General features: G+C 53.3%; 1 protein-coding gene and 2 long non-coding RNA genes across 9 annotated transcripts; 2 read left to right on the top strand and 1 right to left on the bottom strand.

The window, feature by feature from the left end:
- Positions 1-7: 7 nt before the first annotated feature.
- On the top strand, positions 8-1746 carry LOC308633113. Its single transcript, XR_014018708.1, has 2 exons — positions 8-630; positions 1208-1746. It is a non-coding gene; the product is annotated as an uncharacterized lncRNA (long non-coding RNA).
- A 51-nt stretch (positions 1747-1797) lies between these two features.
- ZFP41 (ZFP41 zinc finger protein) lies at positions 1798-15856 on the bottom strand. 7 transcript variants are annotated; one of them, XM_081265634.1, is made up of 4 exons: positions 15552-15853; positions 11096-12645; positions 8435-8556; positions 1798-4377 (listed from the first exon to the last, which is right to left on the bottom strand). In XM_081265634.1, exon 2 carries the CDS (start codon positions 12494-12496, stop codon positions 11900-11902), a length of 597 nt encoding a protein of 198 aa, XP_081121760.1. In that variant the 5' UTR covers positions 12497-12645; positions 15552-15853; the 3' UTR covers positions 1798-4377; positions 8435-8556; positions 11096-11899. The 7 variants fall into 7 exon arrangements, with proteins under 7 accessions (XP_081121760.1, XP_081121762.1, XP_081121757.1 ...); XM_081265636.1 differs by having other exon boundaries at positions 15681-15853; XM_081265631.1 differs by lacking the exon at positions 15552-15853 and adding an exon at positions 15402-15543 and having other exon boundaries at positions 11096-12631.
- LOC308633114 lies at positions 5204-5860 on the top strand. Its single transcript, XR_014018709.1, has 2 exons — positions 5204-5255; positions 5707-5860. It is a non-coding gene; the product is annotated as an uncharacterized lncRNA (long non-coding RNA).
- Positions 15857-16075: the final 219 nt, after the last annotated feature.

Here is a 16075-nt window from a genome sequence, read left to right as displayed (position 1 = left end):
CACCTTCCGAGCGGGAGGGGGCCGCCTGCGCCGACCGGAACTGCCTCGCCGGCCCGCCCGCGCGCTTCCGGGGCGCTCTGGGCGCCGGAGGTCTGCGCCTCGGTGGCCTTCCCACCGCGGCCCCTCGACTCCCCCCGGGAGAGCAGGCGCGCACGCGGGGTGCTGGGCGGCGGGCGGCGTCGCGGGGACTGCGAGTTGCCCTGACGGCTCGAGAGCAGCGCGGCAGCTCGTGAGGAGGGGCTCTTCGTAGCGCACCGAGCCCAGCACCGGCCGACTCTCCGGGAGGCCCCTGAATGCGCTGTGGCCGTGGCAGTTCCGCAGAGGACCAGCTAGGGTCCAAACCTCCCCGCCTGACACCCGGGAGGAGCTAACCGGCTCCAGGTTAGCTCCAGGAGGACTGCACCGGTGAACCCCAGCTCTCCGGGCAAGCACGGGAAGCCGCAGTGAAGTGTTGACTCGGGCGTTCTCTGCCCTGGGGGTGCTCTCTGCTCGAGCCCTTCTTAGCTTTCACTCGTAATGCGTTCCTCTTGCTTGGCTTTTCGTGTCTGACTTTAGAATTTTCTTCCCACCCCAGAACTAGATTTGGAGTTCAAGCTCGACTGGGACCAGCGCCACCCACCTACAGGACAGGTATTTAAACTTCACCTTGTTCATCTTCAGGCTTTGGTCTGAGAGTATGTCCAATTTAGTCTCTGAAATCTTGCCTTTTGCCTTGGATTTCTCTGGGCACCATTCCTTTGTATGTCACGCCCATGCTCTGTCTGCTTGGGTCATCTTGTTGCATTTGTTCAGCTTTTCATGCAGTTGGCGACTGCAGTGGCACCTTGTTTTCCAGCTGGCACACAAGCTGATACTCTCTTGCCTCTTGTAGCATCCTTTTGAGCAAAGTCGCTGCAGAGGAAGTAAGACCATCTCCGCCGTTGCGGCTTTTGTCTTATGGCATACACCTGAGCATTATCACCATCTCCTTTTTTTTTTTTAACTTTATTATTAATTAATTATTTGTATGTGGTGCTGAGGATCGAACCCAGGGTGAGGCGAGCGCTCTACTGCTGAGCTACAACCCCAGCCCTCACCATCTCCTTTTAGAAGGTATATCCAGAATCTGGAGGGTCATTTGTTCACCATCTTTATCTACTTATGAATCACTCATATAACATTCCTGTGCTTAGCTTTTCATGTCTGACTTTAGATTTTCTTTCGCCAGGACACAGAACTGAGGCTTGGAGCTCCTGCTCCCTACTCTCCTGTGACAAGGTCGTGTCCAGGACAAGAGCTGAGAGACTGACCTGCAGCTGGGGAGGAGTCCTCCTCTAAAGAACAGGACCACCAGGGCCCTGGTAGACAGCAAGCCTGGGACAACTCAAGATCCTCATGTGGGTTCAGTTCCTGAGCAGGAGAGTGGGCTGCAGACTGATTGTCCCCCTCCTTGGTCCTGCTGAAGTCACACAGACTTCAGGACCCCTTCCTCTGGGGTCCTGACCCCAGTGGTCCTGCCCATCGTGCCTTACGAGGCCTGTGCTGGCTCCAACTGGACATTGACTTTGGAGGTGGCAAATACTGCTGGTGGGGAGAAGGTGGAGCAGGCGACCAGGCCGCCTGGAGTGCAGTAGTGGTTGGACAGGGCAGCTGCAGGCTGAGTCGGGCTCTGCCCCTGCTGTGCTCTCAGTGAGACACTAAACCTTGGCTGCCTTTCTGACCAGTTAAATAAACCTGGAACTGGTAAAGTTTCATAATCAATGTAAATATCCAAATTGCATTATTTACTGAATAAAATGCCCTTTACTCAAAAAGAAAAAGAGCAGGAGGGATGGGTGTGGCGGCGCATGTTGGCGAATCCCAGGACTTAAAAGGCTGAAGCAGGAGAATCATCAAGTTCAAGGCCAGCCTGGCCAGTCTGAGAACGTCAAAATAAAAAGTGCTGGGTTTGTAGCTCAGTGACAAAGCATCCTAGGTTCAACTCCCAGTACCCGAACCAAACACACCTCAGCTGCTCTTGGCTGCTGCATGGGCTTGTGGACCATCCTCAGCTTGCCACAGCTCCTGGGCCTGGGGCCCACTGTCCTTTGGGGTACATGTACCTCCTGTTAGCCATCTTGGGGGCTGGCCTGTATGCTGCAGGACGCTCAGTAGCATCCCTGCCCTTCACCCACCAGGTCCTCCCAGTTGTTGACAAAGTTGTCCCCACATTGCCAAGTGTTCCCTGGTGACAGAATTGCCCCTTGCTGAGAACTATAGCCCCAAATGAAGGATGTGTGAGCAAGGGCACATGGGTCTGCATGTTATCTGGAATTCGGGGGGGGGGGGGGCTGGGGATGACAGGGTGCCAGGGAGGAGCCCAGAACACCTCCCAGGCCTCCCTGAAGTCCTGACTGCAGGAGATGCACAACTGACCAAACTCCAACTAGCCTCCCTCCCAGCTGCCTGGAGCCAGAAAGGCAGGGTGGTGTTGTGTCTCTGGGAAGGGGCACTCCCATTACAAGGCAGTGATTAGTTTTTTCGTGTGTGTCAGGTTCTCATATGAGTTTGGTTAATGGGAGCATCCTAAAGACTTTCACTGGGGGCAGTGGCCAGCTGGGGTCCCACCCTGTACTGGGGGGACCTGGGAAGGGGCATCTTCACTTTCCCTGGAGGGGAAGCCTCAAGATTCCTTGAGGGAATCTTGAGCACACCCCAAACTGCAGGAGGCACATTGGAACATAGCAGACGGGCTGGAGGCAGACGTCCACTCCAGGAGGACACATGTCCATGAGCAGCAGGGAGAGGCAAGCTCGGTGACCAGAGCTGTGGTGGCCCCGCAAGGCAGCCCTCAGGGTGGAGGGAGCCGCAAACAGTTTCACCCCAATGATGAAGACACGTGGAGCGACTCTGGCTAGCTGGAGAGTTAAATTTTTGGACAATACAAATTATAGTGGGAAAAATTGGACTAGGGAGAGTATCTGTCACAGAACAAGAGACCAGAACATGACTGTTAACAGCAGTACATGCGTCACTAAGGTGCACAGGGTGCTGCCCCCGACAGAACAGAAGAGTCCTATGATACTTGCCTCCAGCTGCACCAGGAGTCCCACATGCAGGAAAACAAAGAGGTGCAAACACTGAGATGAGCCCACAGGTAGCTGAGGTGAGTCTGCACAGGGCCTGGCATGGGTGCTGCTTGCAGAAGCCCAGGGACCCTTGCTGGTCCCAGAGGTTCTCCCTGTGCCACTTTGGCATCAGCTGGAGCTGCACCACAGACAAGCACAAGTCCTGGGGTGCAGTCAAGATGAGGACGGCCTGCCTGTCCTCCATGAGCTGAACACGTACCTGGTGTTCAGGAGGTGGCAGGGGCCAAGTTCCAGGTATGAGGCTCTGGAAAACATAGGCCCAGAGCCATCTGCTGTCTGCAGACAGCGGCAGTGTGTGGGCCCAGCTCCTCACCTGGAGCCTGCCCCATGCTCCTGAGCACCTGGCTCTCCCCACACCCGCAGTCCTGCCTTCCTCCACAGTGTCTTGGTGTCTGAGCTCACTGCCACAGGAAGGAAATGAGTTTATCTTGTGCCCAAATTGGGACAGATGTGAGATACAGGGAATGGTGCCCAGGTATAACTGGGAGTCAGAAAATGCAGGCAGACAGGCCAAGGCCATGCTGCTGGCCAGCCTGCCCACCTGTGTGCTAGAGAAGGCTTCAGGGAGAGAAAAACAGCTACCAGAACACCGGGTCTGGATTCGTGATGTCGGGTCCCTGGCAGAGCCTCTCTGTGGGCAAGGCCTAGCTGCAACCTGCAGGCCATGCTTCCCCACAGGGCCTGGCATGGGTGCTGCCTGGGAAACACCAGGTCAAGGACCCAGTGGGCAGTGTCTGCTGGACGTGGTGGTTATAGTGGCACTGCCTAGGTGGGCTCCTCCAGCTCCTGAGAAGCTTCTGGCTTTTGTCGATCGTTTTCCTGTGAGGGAGCCCTGTCACATGGCTCCAGGACTGTCCCGTTTCTCCCAGGACTCTTCTCAGGTGTCCAGAGGGTTCTGAGCATGGAGTTGGTATGAAAAGCGCCCCTGCAATGGCTGGCGGCTGACAGTGAGCAAGGACTGTCCCTGGTGGGCAGGTGCCTGATTTGGCTGAGCGGTGTGCAGTATGGGCACTTGCTGCGGAGCGGTTGTGTTGACAGGGCCTCTCTGCTCGTCCCTACCCGCCGCCTGGCTTTCTTCCTACATGTCCCCAGAGGCCCTCTCTATTGTGCCCTCAGAGGTGTACAAGGTCTCAGCCTGGATGGCCAGAGGAGCTGCATGTGGACACTGGTCCTCTCTACTCCCCTCTGAATGCAGGAACATGGGGTCTTGCCTGTTGGTTCCAGGGTCCTTTCCTCAGGACACCTTGCTGGGACGGTCCTCTCCAATGGCCTGGAAAGGGTGAGAAATAACAGGAGTGAAAGGAAGAGGTGGAGTTCCTGCCTCGTCCCTTGGCTGGGAGAAAGCCGACTGGGGGAGCAGGGGTGCTAGGAGCTGGTGGAGGGGCTCAGAGGAGGCGAAGGGGGACGGGCAGCATGGGTCCAGACCGGGTGGCACTCTCGTGCAGGAAGCGCCTGCTGCTTCTAAGACTTGGGGCTGGGAGTGGAATGACCTGACAGCCACCCCGCCCATTCCCAGCACCTCTAGCGCTCCTGTGCTCTGCCACTCACAGCCCCACAGCACACTCTCGGCTTCTGGATTAATTCCTCTGCCCAGGATCATCTCCCAGTGCACCCTGCAGCTGCCTTGTTCCTGTGGATGCCCCTGGGCCCATGGAAACACTTGCACGGCAGCACTAGTGACACGTGGGGACTTCCAGGTTGTGACACAGCACACCATGACCACCACTGCATGCTACAACCATCTCCTTGGGCAGATGTACAAAGTTTCTCTGAGGCAATAAATAAGTGAAGTCTCTGGGTTAATGGGGTGCAGACCTTCAACTGGCAGGGAAACACCAGACTATTCTCCAAAGCTGCTGACCTTGGGACACTCCAACAGAACAGATGCCAGCTCCTTGGCTTATCTTCTTTCCTGAGTGGATGAGGAGACTCACACATTTTATTGAATCTGTTATCTCCCTGCCGTCCCATCTTGTATTCCTTATTGAGATCAAGATCTTTTCATAGACTTATGAGCTGTTCACATTTTTTTCTGTGAAATGCCTGTCTTCTGTCTGCTTTCTAATTGCTACTTGTCTTTTTCCTAAAAAAAAAAAAAAAAGTGCCCTCTGGATTGGGAAGGTGTCACCTGCTGCGGCAGCAGTCAGGGTGAGTACCTGGTGTCAGCCAGAGGCTTTAGTTGGGTCCCAACACAGCAGGTGCTTGCTTCTTGCTAACCTCGAAGGTCTGGGGATGCTCTGGGTCTAGGCCCTGCCTTTGCTGTGAGGCCCCCCGAGTCCCCACACCTGACTGCTGCCAAGCTGAGAAGCTCTGGCTGTGGCAGGGCAGGTTCCCCAGGACCCCACCTGGCCCTTCTTCAGCCGTCTTGCTGATGGGCTTTTCCACACACACTTCTGAATCACTTGGGCTCTGCATACAACCTAGCTGGAAACGTAATTAGATTGGCATTTTAAATTAATTTGAGGGAGAGATAATGTCTTTATAATTTTAGGACTGTTGGTGTTGTGATACAGCTTCCTAATTTATTTAGATTATTTACTTAAAGGACATGTAAAATTTCTACGTAAGTCTCACACTTTTGTTTTTACATCTTTCCTAGGTGGCTGTAAATGATGCTGCTATCAACATTATACAGTGATGTCCATTTACACCTCTGCTGTCTATTCTCTTTGGTCTTAATTTCAACTAACTTTTATAACATTGATCTTCTACATGACCTTACTAAAGTCTTAATAAATCCAGTAGTTCTGTGATGATTTTCAGATTTCTGTGTACACAGTGACAATCATGATGATCAGGGTTTCTTTCTTTCTTTTGCAGTACTGGGGATAGAAGCTGGGCTTCACAAATGCTAGGCAAGCACTCTGCCATCGAGCTACATTGCCAGTCCCACTCCAACAACCTTGAACCAAATCTGCCTTCCTGAAGTAAACCTGATTTGGTCATGCTACATTGTACGTTCCACTGAACTTTGCTTGCTAGGGTTTTGTTTAGGATTTCTATGTCTGTGTATGTGACACAGAAACAGAGCTGTAACTTGGATTTCAAAGTCATACCTGTCCCATAAAATAAAGGGATGTTTCCTCTAGCTCCTGTCTTCTCCCACTCAACTACGTATTTTCAGGCAGGGTCTTACTAAGGCTGGACTCCTTGAACTCACAATCCTTCTGCCTCACCCTCCCAAGTTGCTGGAATTACACGTGTGTACCCCACTATTTCCTGTTTTTCCATCACGTATAACTGGAGTTGGGATTTCCTGAATTTGGATTCTTTTGGGGAGAATGTAAGCCACTGACCATCTCCTTGGGTGTGACAGGACTCCTCCACAAGTGGCTTGGTCTTCGGAGCCTGGCTGCTTCTCCGGGCTCCTGCCTGTGCGCGGTCTATGCGGTGGTTCTCATCTTTGTGTTCTCAAATCTGAACTTGTCTCCCCTCTCACTACTTGTTTTAGCAGCTTTTTCACTGCTGTGACCCAAAGACTCCAAAAGAATGATTTTGGGGACTAGGGCTGTGGCTCAGTGGTAGAACGCTTGCCTGGCATGTGTGAGGCACTGGGTTCAATTCTCAGCACCACCCATAAATAAATGAATAAAATAAAGGTCATCAATGTCTAAAATATTTTTAAATTAAATAAATAAATAAAAAATAAAGGTGTTGTGTCCATCCACAACTAAAAATATAATAATTTTGGAGGAATAAGTTTATTTTGGGGCTCAGGGTTTGAAAGGTCTCAGTCTGTAGGTGGCTGACTCCACTCCATGGGGCCTGAGATAAGACAGCATGACAGTAGGAGTGTGGCTGAAGGACGCAGCTGGGAAGAGGGCACCAGGGAGCAGAGGCTCTGCTCAATAATCCTGAGACACCCCCAGGACCCCGCCATGCCCCACCTGCCAGTGAATCTCCATCATGGATCACTGCTGATTAGGTCACAGCCACTTCACCTGGAGGTCTGTTGGCGCTGACACACATGAGCTCTGTCAACTCATATCCAAACCACGACACAACGAGTGCTTCACCTGTCCTCTCCCTCAACCACGCGGATCCTAATCGCGCTCTCACAGCCTTTCCTTCAGTCCCTGAGCCTCTCTGGCTTCATTCTCCCTTTCTGATTTTGGGGCTCACTGGTCCTGGCTCTTCTCCTGCCAGCACCCTGTGGCCTCTGGGCCTGTGGCCTCCGCTGTCCCAGTGGCTCTCAGGGGCACTGAGCTCCAGGAGCTCTGTCACTTCCACTGTTTTGGCTTTGACCTGGGCGATTAGGGATTTCTTTTCCTGGACCGAGTCAACCTGCATCATCTGGTCTTGGTGCTTGGTGTTGTCCTGGTTGCCTCAGAAAAAAGGAAATGAGCTCACTGTCTGTCTGTGCCAGAAAGATGGCAAAAGAGAACGCTGACTGATTTGGGGTTGGGTGGGTGTTTTTTCTCATAACCATGAACCATAATTAAAAAAAAAAAAAATCTGCTGGGCAAGTTGGTGCAGTGCCTGTAATCCCAGAGGCTCGGGAGGCTGAGGCAGGAGGATCACGAGTTCTAAGCCAGCCTCAGCAAAAGTGAAACACTAAGGCACTCGGTGAGACCCTGCCTCTAAATAAAATACAAAATAGGGCTGGGGATGTGGCTTAGTGGCCGATTGTCCCCAAGTTCAATCCCTGGCACCCCCCGCCCCCACCAATAAATAAAAATCCAACTGTATTAAAAAACAAAAACAAAAAAACACCTTGTCATGTGCTCTTCTCCATGGTGATTTTTAAAAATTCTGCTCTCATCTTTTCTTGGGAGAAACATCCAGGGCACCCCTCCACACATGTGAATGAGCATTTAAGAACACAAACATGTGAGAAGACTAGTCTTTTTTTCTTTCTTTGGTGGTACCAGGGATTGAACCTAGGGGTGCTCTACCACTGAACTACATCCCAAACCCTATTTAAATTTTTGAGATAGGGTCTCATAAGTTGCTGAGGCTAGCCTTAATCTTGTGGTCCTCCTGCCTCAACCTCCTGAGTAGCTGGTCTCACAGATGTGTGCCACTGCACCTTGCTGAGAGTTAGCATTTGTTAACCTTCAGTATGAACCAGCCCTGTACTTAGACCTTCATGCATCAAATCACTGATTTCTGGAGACCCTCTGGGGTTGAGCACCACCAGCACCCCATTTCACACTGGAGAATGAGGCGCAAGGTGCTTGAGCGACACACTCCAGGTCCCACACTGTAGCCTAGGGCCAAACCAGTTCCTATATACTCTCTAGCACCTCCTTCTTTCACAGGATCACGGACACTAGGTTACAATACACCTCTTCTCTCTCAGTGAGCCGGCAAGAGTAAGAACCTACCTGTCGGCTGCTGGTGGCCAGGGCAGCCCTCTGCCCACACTGCTGCAGTGTCTTCAAGGCCCGGACCAGGGGCAGGTGCTCAGCAACATGGAACTCTGCATCTGGGACACAACCTACAGGTCCTAAGTGGAAAAAAGCACTTACTATGCCATCATTGTTCTTTTGTTAGTTTTTATTTTTTTCTCATGGCATTATTTATAACAATTTAAGCCCAAATCTGTGTGACCAGGCTAGGAGATGATTAAATCAGCTTTGATTTTCTTAGTCAACAGATCATTAGGCACTCATTAAAAGTGATGTTTCCCAATAACAGCAGGGAGAAATTATTGCAAACAAAACACAAAGCAGCTGGGCATGGTGGCACATGTGTAAAATCCCACTATTACTTGGGAGGCTGAGGCAGGAGGATCACAAGTTCAAGTCCAGCCTGGGCAACTTAGTGAGATCCTATCTCAAAATAAAATAAAAAGGGCTAGGGATGTAGCTCAGTGGTAGAGCAGCCCAGGGTTCAATCCCCAGTACCAAAAGGAGGAAAAAAATAAATAAATAAACCAAATGCAGACACCAATGGGGGCACGTGAATACCCAGACTGCTGTGATGTCTAGGTCACCCTCCTCCTGGCACACCAAGCATCAGAGGACACAGACTGAGCCGTTCTTGGCCACTCTGTGGCTTCCATGCATGTCCTCTACCCAAGTCTCCCAACTTCCTGGCCAACATCTAGTTCTGAAGGACTTTAAGACCTATGGAAAGTTTGCAAAGAAAAAGTCTGCCAGCTCTGAGGGTTCAGTGCCCTAACCCTGTACCACAGTGGGAAAGTGACAGCTGCTGCCTGGTCCACGGGCTCTGGCCCGCACCCAGCCTGGCTTGTTCGCTCCACACCGTCTCTGACTGGGCTGCACCACGCGATAACTGTGTGCTGCAGAGCCAGGAACGGTTGCTCTCTGGCCTTTCACAGAAGACATGTGCCAGCCTCCGACCTCGTCACTCAGAACCAACACTGGCCAATCTGCTCTGCAGCTCCATATGAACACACATGTTGTTGGCACTGGTTTTAGTTCAACATCTGATATATAAGCTGTAGACATCATGCATGATACCGAACCCTGAAAACCTCTCACCTTTAGGAACTGAGACGTGGGCTAGGAGGCAAACACTGCTTGACAACCTAGTGCTTTCAAACATCCCAGCAACGTGGGCAACTCTTCCAACTGAGGACCGCATGCTACAGAAGGGTGAGCACACAAGTGTCCTACACCAACGCTGACACCTGCTTTTGTATACTTCCACTTCATCAGATCTGCACTTCTGAGACTATGGGCTTTCTCTTGGGACTGAGGTGACCCAGCCTGGGCAGGACAGCCCCTGGGAACAACTCAGAAGGAGGTCCCAGCATGGGAGGCTCTTCACCTGAAATCCTCTGTCCCCGGGGGGTAGTACCAGCCAATGTCCCCTGTATCACTAGGAGCTAGCTGTCCAGGTGGGCCATGGCTGCCCTGCACTCCAGGCCAAGAGCAATGAATTGGGTGAAGCCCCAGAGAGCCTGGCCTCAGAATATTCCAGGAGTCTGTGAGGTGCTGTCTTGTGGACCAAAAAATGGTCATGGGAAAATGACAGGCTGGGCTCCAGGACCTGCCATTATAGATTAACTGGGCCATAAGCTAAACTCCTATGTCAGGCCTTCGCTTGTTTTTGGAATTTAGGTGAATTATTGTTCTTTGGTGGTACTAGGGATTGAACACAGGGGTGCTCCACAACTGAGCTGCATTCCAGCCCTTTCAACTTCGAGACAGGTCTCACTAGGTTGCCCAGGCTGGCCTCAACTTGTGATCTTCCCTCTTCAGGCTCCTGAGTAGCTGGGATTCTAGGCACATGCCCCTGTGCCCCGCTGATTGAGGTAATTTTTTTCCCTAATGTCCAGGCTAGTGTGTGTGTAAAGCAGAGGGAATCTGGTGCTAGGAACTCAGTGTGAACCTTCAGAAAACTGGCTCTGCATGGGGCGGCTGCGGGCCATACTGCAGCCCCCAGCATCAATCACAGTGGGCTCCTTGGCTGGGCAGCCAGCATGCACTGCCGGGAAGCAGCAGGCTTTGTATATACTGTGCAGTGTTCTCAAGTAGAACCAAGCACAGGGACTGGAAGTGTGTTCAGAGTGGCAGGCCACTCTGCAAGGGTGGCGATGCCTTGACACTAATGTGGCTAATCTGGCTGGGAGGCTGCCTCAGGGGACACCTGGTCATGCAGTGGCACTGAGCGTCACAGCTCCCAGGGGATTCAGAGAGTAAAAGCTGTTCACCTGGCAAAATATTTGCACTGGGAATAGGACCACCTCAATCATCTGGGGTGGTGTCCCTTGCTTTCTGTGACTGCTTGAATGACACATGGTCTTCAGCTCTGGCTGGGAAGCCTTTTTTCAGGGTCGAGTCTCCACAATACTCTATTAGGCCATTATCAGTCTTTACTCCCAGTTGAAAACATGGGTGCCAGCATTCCCCCAGTAAAAAGCTGTACTGCTTCCTGGTTGGCACTGCTCTGCTGCCCTCCTATAAGCCAGTCCCCAAGAGCACAGAGTCCCATCCAAATCACTCTTGGGATACAAAGGGCCAGCACAGCCACGCGGACTTGACAGACTTGGGGAGAGGCAGGGAACTGGAACTAACCTGAGTGGAGGCCACCAAGGGGGCAGGGCCACCACCATGCCTGAAGGTCAAGTGGATGGAAGCTGCAGGTAGCACCCTGGGGGCCTAGCACAGGGCCAGGGCAGGGATCTCCCAAGGCGGCAGCACTCAGGAGCCGAGGAGCCCATGTCTGACGGGTCGGTCTGGGTAAGTCAGGTTGTCCATCTGGGGTGGCGGCTGGGTGGGAGAGCACAGGTGTGGCTCAGTTCCAGGGACAGGGGCTGAACTTGGGGCCTGGTACCCTAGTAAAGAAGCCAGAGCTGGTCACAGACCACTGCTATCCAGCTTGGGGTCCCAGGTGCCTGCTCAGTTCCTGGGACTAAACTCAGGGATCCAAGGGGCTGAGCATCCACAGATGGAGTCTTCAAGGTGTTAGAAACAGGACCAGAGTGGAGTGGACACTATAGGCAGGGCCACTCAGGAGCCATTGGCCTTCACCAACTACGAACGCCACTCCTGCTGGGGACGGAACACAGGGGTGTCCTCAGGTGCCCCATGGATGGCAGGTGACAGGCTGGTCTGTTCTGTGTTGAGCACTGAGCAGCACAGAGCAGCATGGAAAATGGCTGTGGCTGCAAGGAGCCTCGAGCGGCTCCCGTGCCACCACTGTAGCTTGACGCAGAAAGGCCTCTTGCCAATCACAATGATGGGTGGGTTCTCCTGGTGACCACAGGGATGGTAGCCAGGCACGCATAGCACACAGCACAGGGCCAGGCCTCACCGGATGCTGCATGAGGGAGCCCTGGTGCCCCAGCGGGAACTCTGTGACCCGAAGGCCACCCCCACTCAATGCTTCTTCCGTGGGTGGCGTTTCCGGTGCCGGATAAGACAGGAGCTGTAGGCAAAGGCTTTCCCACACTCTTGGCATTCATATGGCTTCTCTCCGGTGTGGGTTTTCTGGTGTTTCAGGAGGTTGGAGCCACAGTTGAAGGCTTTCCCACACTCCCCACACTTAAACGGCTTCTCCCCAGTGTGGATCCTCTGATGTTTGGTGACGTCAGAGCTGTGCCGGAACGTTTTCCCACACTGATCACACTTAAAGGGCTTCTCCCCAGTGTGAACTCTCTGATGGCGAATGTGATCCGTCTTGTGCTTAAAGATTCGTCCGCACTCATTGCATTCATAGGGTTTCTTTCTCTGAAAAGGAATGAACACAGGGACACCCTCAAAGTCATCTTTAAACGAGGCGTCAAAGGCATCAAAGAGCTGTGCCTCGTCTTCAGGGCTCAGACTCGGCTCCTTGTGGTGCTCTCTGGGTGCTGCAGGTCTCTTGCTGGGTCTCTTGCCACCAGATGCTTTCTCTCCTTTCAGAGTGGCCTTCTGCACATCTGCCTCTGCCTCTGGGGCCTGGGTTCTCCTTTTCCTGCCTGCAGGCTTCTCCATGCTGATCCTGGGAGAAGGCACCCTGGAAGCTGAGGGCTCCCAGCTCCTCCTCCTGACACCACGCCCCTCCAGGCAGCTTCCTGCTGCGTATGGCTGCGGCTCTGTGCCGGGAAGACAGCACCACCGGCTCTGTGGCTGAAAGGGCAAGACTGAATACCAGATCAAGGTGCTTTTGGTGCTACGAGCTCCCACCTCATCTCACCCGTCCCCGGCTTCCTCCTCTTGCTGGGGCAGGGATTTCAAGTGTCCAGCAGGGTTCTGTGTGCACTAGGAATGAATGGCCACCACGTGGCTTTCTTTTCGCCAATTCCCTAACTGTCCCTTTCACACTGGGATCAGTGGGCATGCTCTGGAATAGGGGCTTCTGAGGGGTGCCTCCATCACCCACATCTTAGTGCTGAGCCGGGTGAAACATGGGTTACCCCCTTGGCCCACAGCAGCCAGCAAATCCCACACCTACCCCCGCTCAAATCCCCAAAGGCTTCCACTCGTACTACCAAGGCTTGCCTTCAGTGGCTCCTTCTCAAGAGTCCCACACACCTTTTCCCTCAAGTTACTCTCATCTTTAACCAAATGAATAATTTTTCTAGTTTATACAGTTTCTTCCAGGGCTTTGGAAAAGCTCCTGGACATGGAAGTACGTCATTAACTGTGCTGAAAGTCTAAAAAATTGAATATCACTTCCGGAGCACACTATCTGATCTCTGCTGCCGTCCACTGGGCCTCTCAGGAGGGGTAGCAGCCGTGGTACTGCTCTGGTGACTCCCCCACCGCCTTCTTGCCTGAGCAACTGGCTCTTCTCATTCAGACTTGGGGCCAAAGCTGCAGCTAACTACCAAGTAGGCCTGTGCTTGCATGGTCTGGACACTGTCCTATAGAAATGTCGGCCTCTTGCAAGGACCACTCGGGGAGAAGACACGAATTCCCACCCACACGTCCACGTGACAGAGTCCCAACCTCAGCACCAGTTCACCCGAGTTAGTCAACCAGAGCCAGAGGAGTAACAGGCAAGGCCCAGGTCTCTGCACCTGGTGTCAGCTGCACCTTTTCATCTGTTAAGAATCCTGCTCTCGGGTTCAATCCCTTAAAAAAAAAAATCCTGTTCCATTTCTTCTGTGTCTTGTTTTGCCTCTTAGTACTAACTGATGGATTCCGCACAACACCCTGGAAAACATCAGGCCCGTTGAGATGCTGGTAAAAGATAGCCCCATAAGATACGGGGCGCACTCTTCTGCTTGCAGCTCCAAGGAGGGTGGACTACCTGGCTCCCAGGATGGTCACTCCCGCCCACTAGGACATTCTCCTACCTCAGAATGTGGTACCCCATGTAACAACACTCCACCTATTTGCACTGGTCGACCAGGCTGGAGTCTGAAGCTGGGGTCTAGTGTGAATAGAAAACGGAGGTGAAACACACACCTAAGTGAGATGTTTCAACATGAATCCTTTGAATTCTCTTTGCTCAGCCGGGAGGGGATGTTTGGCCGTCCCTCCACGAGGGAAAGTGGCCCCAAGTGACCAGAGTTCTACCTCACAAGGAGTTCGAGAGGGCAGTTTCCCAATGAAACGTTTAGATGACTCAGCTACAGGCCAGCACCCCTTCCTGTGGGCTCTGCCTGGAGACGACTCCCGGGAGAAGACAGTTCAGGTCTGGTGGGAGACGGAGGTGCAGGTGAAGCAGTCCTATGTGCTGGCGGAGGCTTTGGGAACCGGCACCACTCTTCTAGGAAGAGCAGGGCTGCTCTTGGAGGCTCCGAGCCCTAGGGCACTTTGAGGCCAGGTACTAGTAGGACGCAGGTGACCCGGGGACTGTTAGAACACACCGTGTGCCCCACAGGAGACTACTCTCCAGGACAAGTGTGAAGTCCTGAGCTCCACAGCAGTGTTCCCTTCTCAGGTGGCTCATCATGGTGTGCCAGCCTCCTTAGGAGGCAGGGGTTTTGAGGGTAGGGCTGTGTCTTTGTCCCCAGCCCCTGTCACCTACATGCTCAGAATACTTTTTATGATGGTGCCCTTGGCCCTCCAGGGGCAGGCATGAAGGCAGGGACTAGGTTTGCTCACTTCTCTACCTGTGTCCACACTGACTAGTGTGAACTGATAAATACAGTCAATAAAAGTGTAAGTTATAGGTTATAGATTAGCTAGAAATATAGATGGTGGATACAAGATTTTCAGAATTGAGAAAAGACCATTATAAAGCAAGAACTGTCACAGGCCTAGGCCTCCATTTTACTACCTTCTATTAAAAACCTGTTACAAGAGCTGTTTCTGAAAAACTGAAATGAAAGCTGTTTTCTCATAATATACTTTTTTTTTCTGTATTTTATACCCCACAAAATGTACTCAACCCAGGACACGGTGGTCTTGGTGACCCAAGACTTTAAAGTAGATTCTTGCCCCCATTAACCACCTGCTCCGACTCAGGACAGGGTTGTCTAACACCTGCTCAGACCCAAGATGCAGTTAACTGAGTTGCAAGCTGATGCTTTTTAGCTTCTCTAACTTGCTTGCTTGCTAACTGGAAAATTCCAGCCCTGCTTAGGGCTCGCAGGTAACTACTGTCTTAGCGTCTATGATTGGCTTGCTTGTATGACGCTGAGAAAAGCCCCTGAGCTGTTTTTCATCCTTAAATTTCCAAGACACAGGCCAGGAAATTCTGTTCTCCCACAGAGCCTCAGTCTCTATGGGTGGGTGACAGTCCCTGGCCAGGTAAGTAAAGTTCTGGTGGATTTGAATTTGGACTTAAGAGTGTTTTCTGAAGCGGCTCCCTATAACATAAAATAACCATTAAAAACGGAATCCCTCACTTTACGGGCCTGTGGACACAAGCAGTTATCCACTCAGTCCACATCAGCCTTGCTGCTGCTCCCTGGCCTGCTGTGCAACTTCGGGGTGGCTCCTTTACCTCTCTGAGGAGGCTTCTCCAAGCTCTGAGCACCCAGCAGCAGGAGAGCCTCCCTGGAAGCCTGTCCCCCCGGCCCTGCCTTGGGGAACCCGGAACCACGGAGACTGGCCCCTTCGCGGGCTGGAGAGCCCTGGATGGACCGGCTCCCACCTGGCCAGCCGGACCCGCTCAAGCCTGCCGCAGGCCTCCGCAGATGGCCCTCCGACGCCAGCGCCCGAGCGCGAGCCCGAGCCCGGCCCTCCTGCTGCCCATTCCGCCGCGCGCGAATGCAGGAGATACCTGGTGAAGCCCAAGCGTGGCGAGCGCCTCCGCCCAGAGGAGCAGACGCCCCGCCGAGCCCGGCTGGGGGCGGGCGGCCAGAGAGCACCGCCGCCCGGGCCCGGCCCGCCTCTCCCACCGCACTAGCGTGAGGAGCCCGCAGGAAGACGCGCCCTCCGCTCTCCCGCCGACACGCCCCTTCCGGTGCTGCTCTAGGCCGTCGCACGGCTGCTCGGTGGTGCTACGCCGTGTTCCGCCCCACCCGGGTCCCGCTTCTTCCGGCGCCGCTCTAGGACGTCACGCGGCTTCTCGGTGCTGACGCGCGGCCGGGTGAGGGCGGTGCCGTTTCCTCCGCACAGAGCCTGGAAGGCTGCCGGGAAGTCGATAGGCGGCGCCCCTCCTCTGCGGGTCCCCGG

This window comes from Spermophilus citellus, assembly GCF_964194105.1.
Source record: "Spermophilus citellus genome assembly, chromosome: 14".
Lineage (NCBI taxonomy): Eukaryota > Metazoa > Chordata > Mammalia > Rodentia > Sciuridae > Spermophilus > Spermophilus citellus.
Note: the sequence above shows the minus strand (reverse complement) of the source record. Positions and strands in the feature narration are given on the sequence as shown.

Excerpts from the sequence above, each read along its gene's own strand:
- ZFP41 (XM_081265630.1), bottom strand. The coding sequence starts at position 12,496 with ATGGAGAAGCCTGCAGGCAGGAAAAGGAGAACCCAGGCCCCAGAGGCA.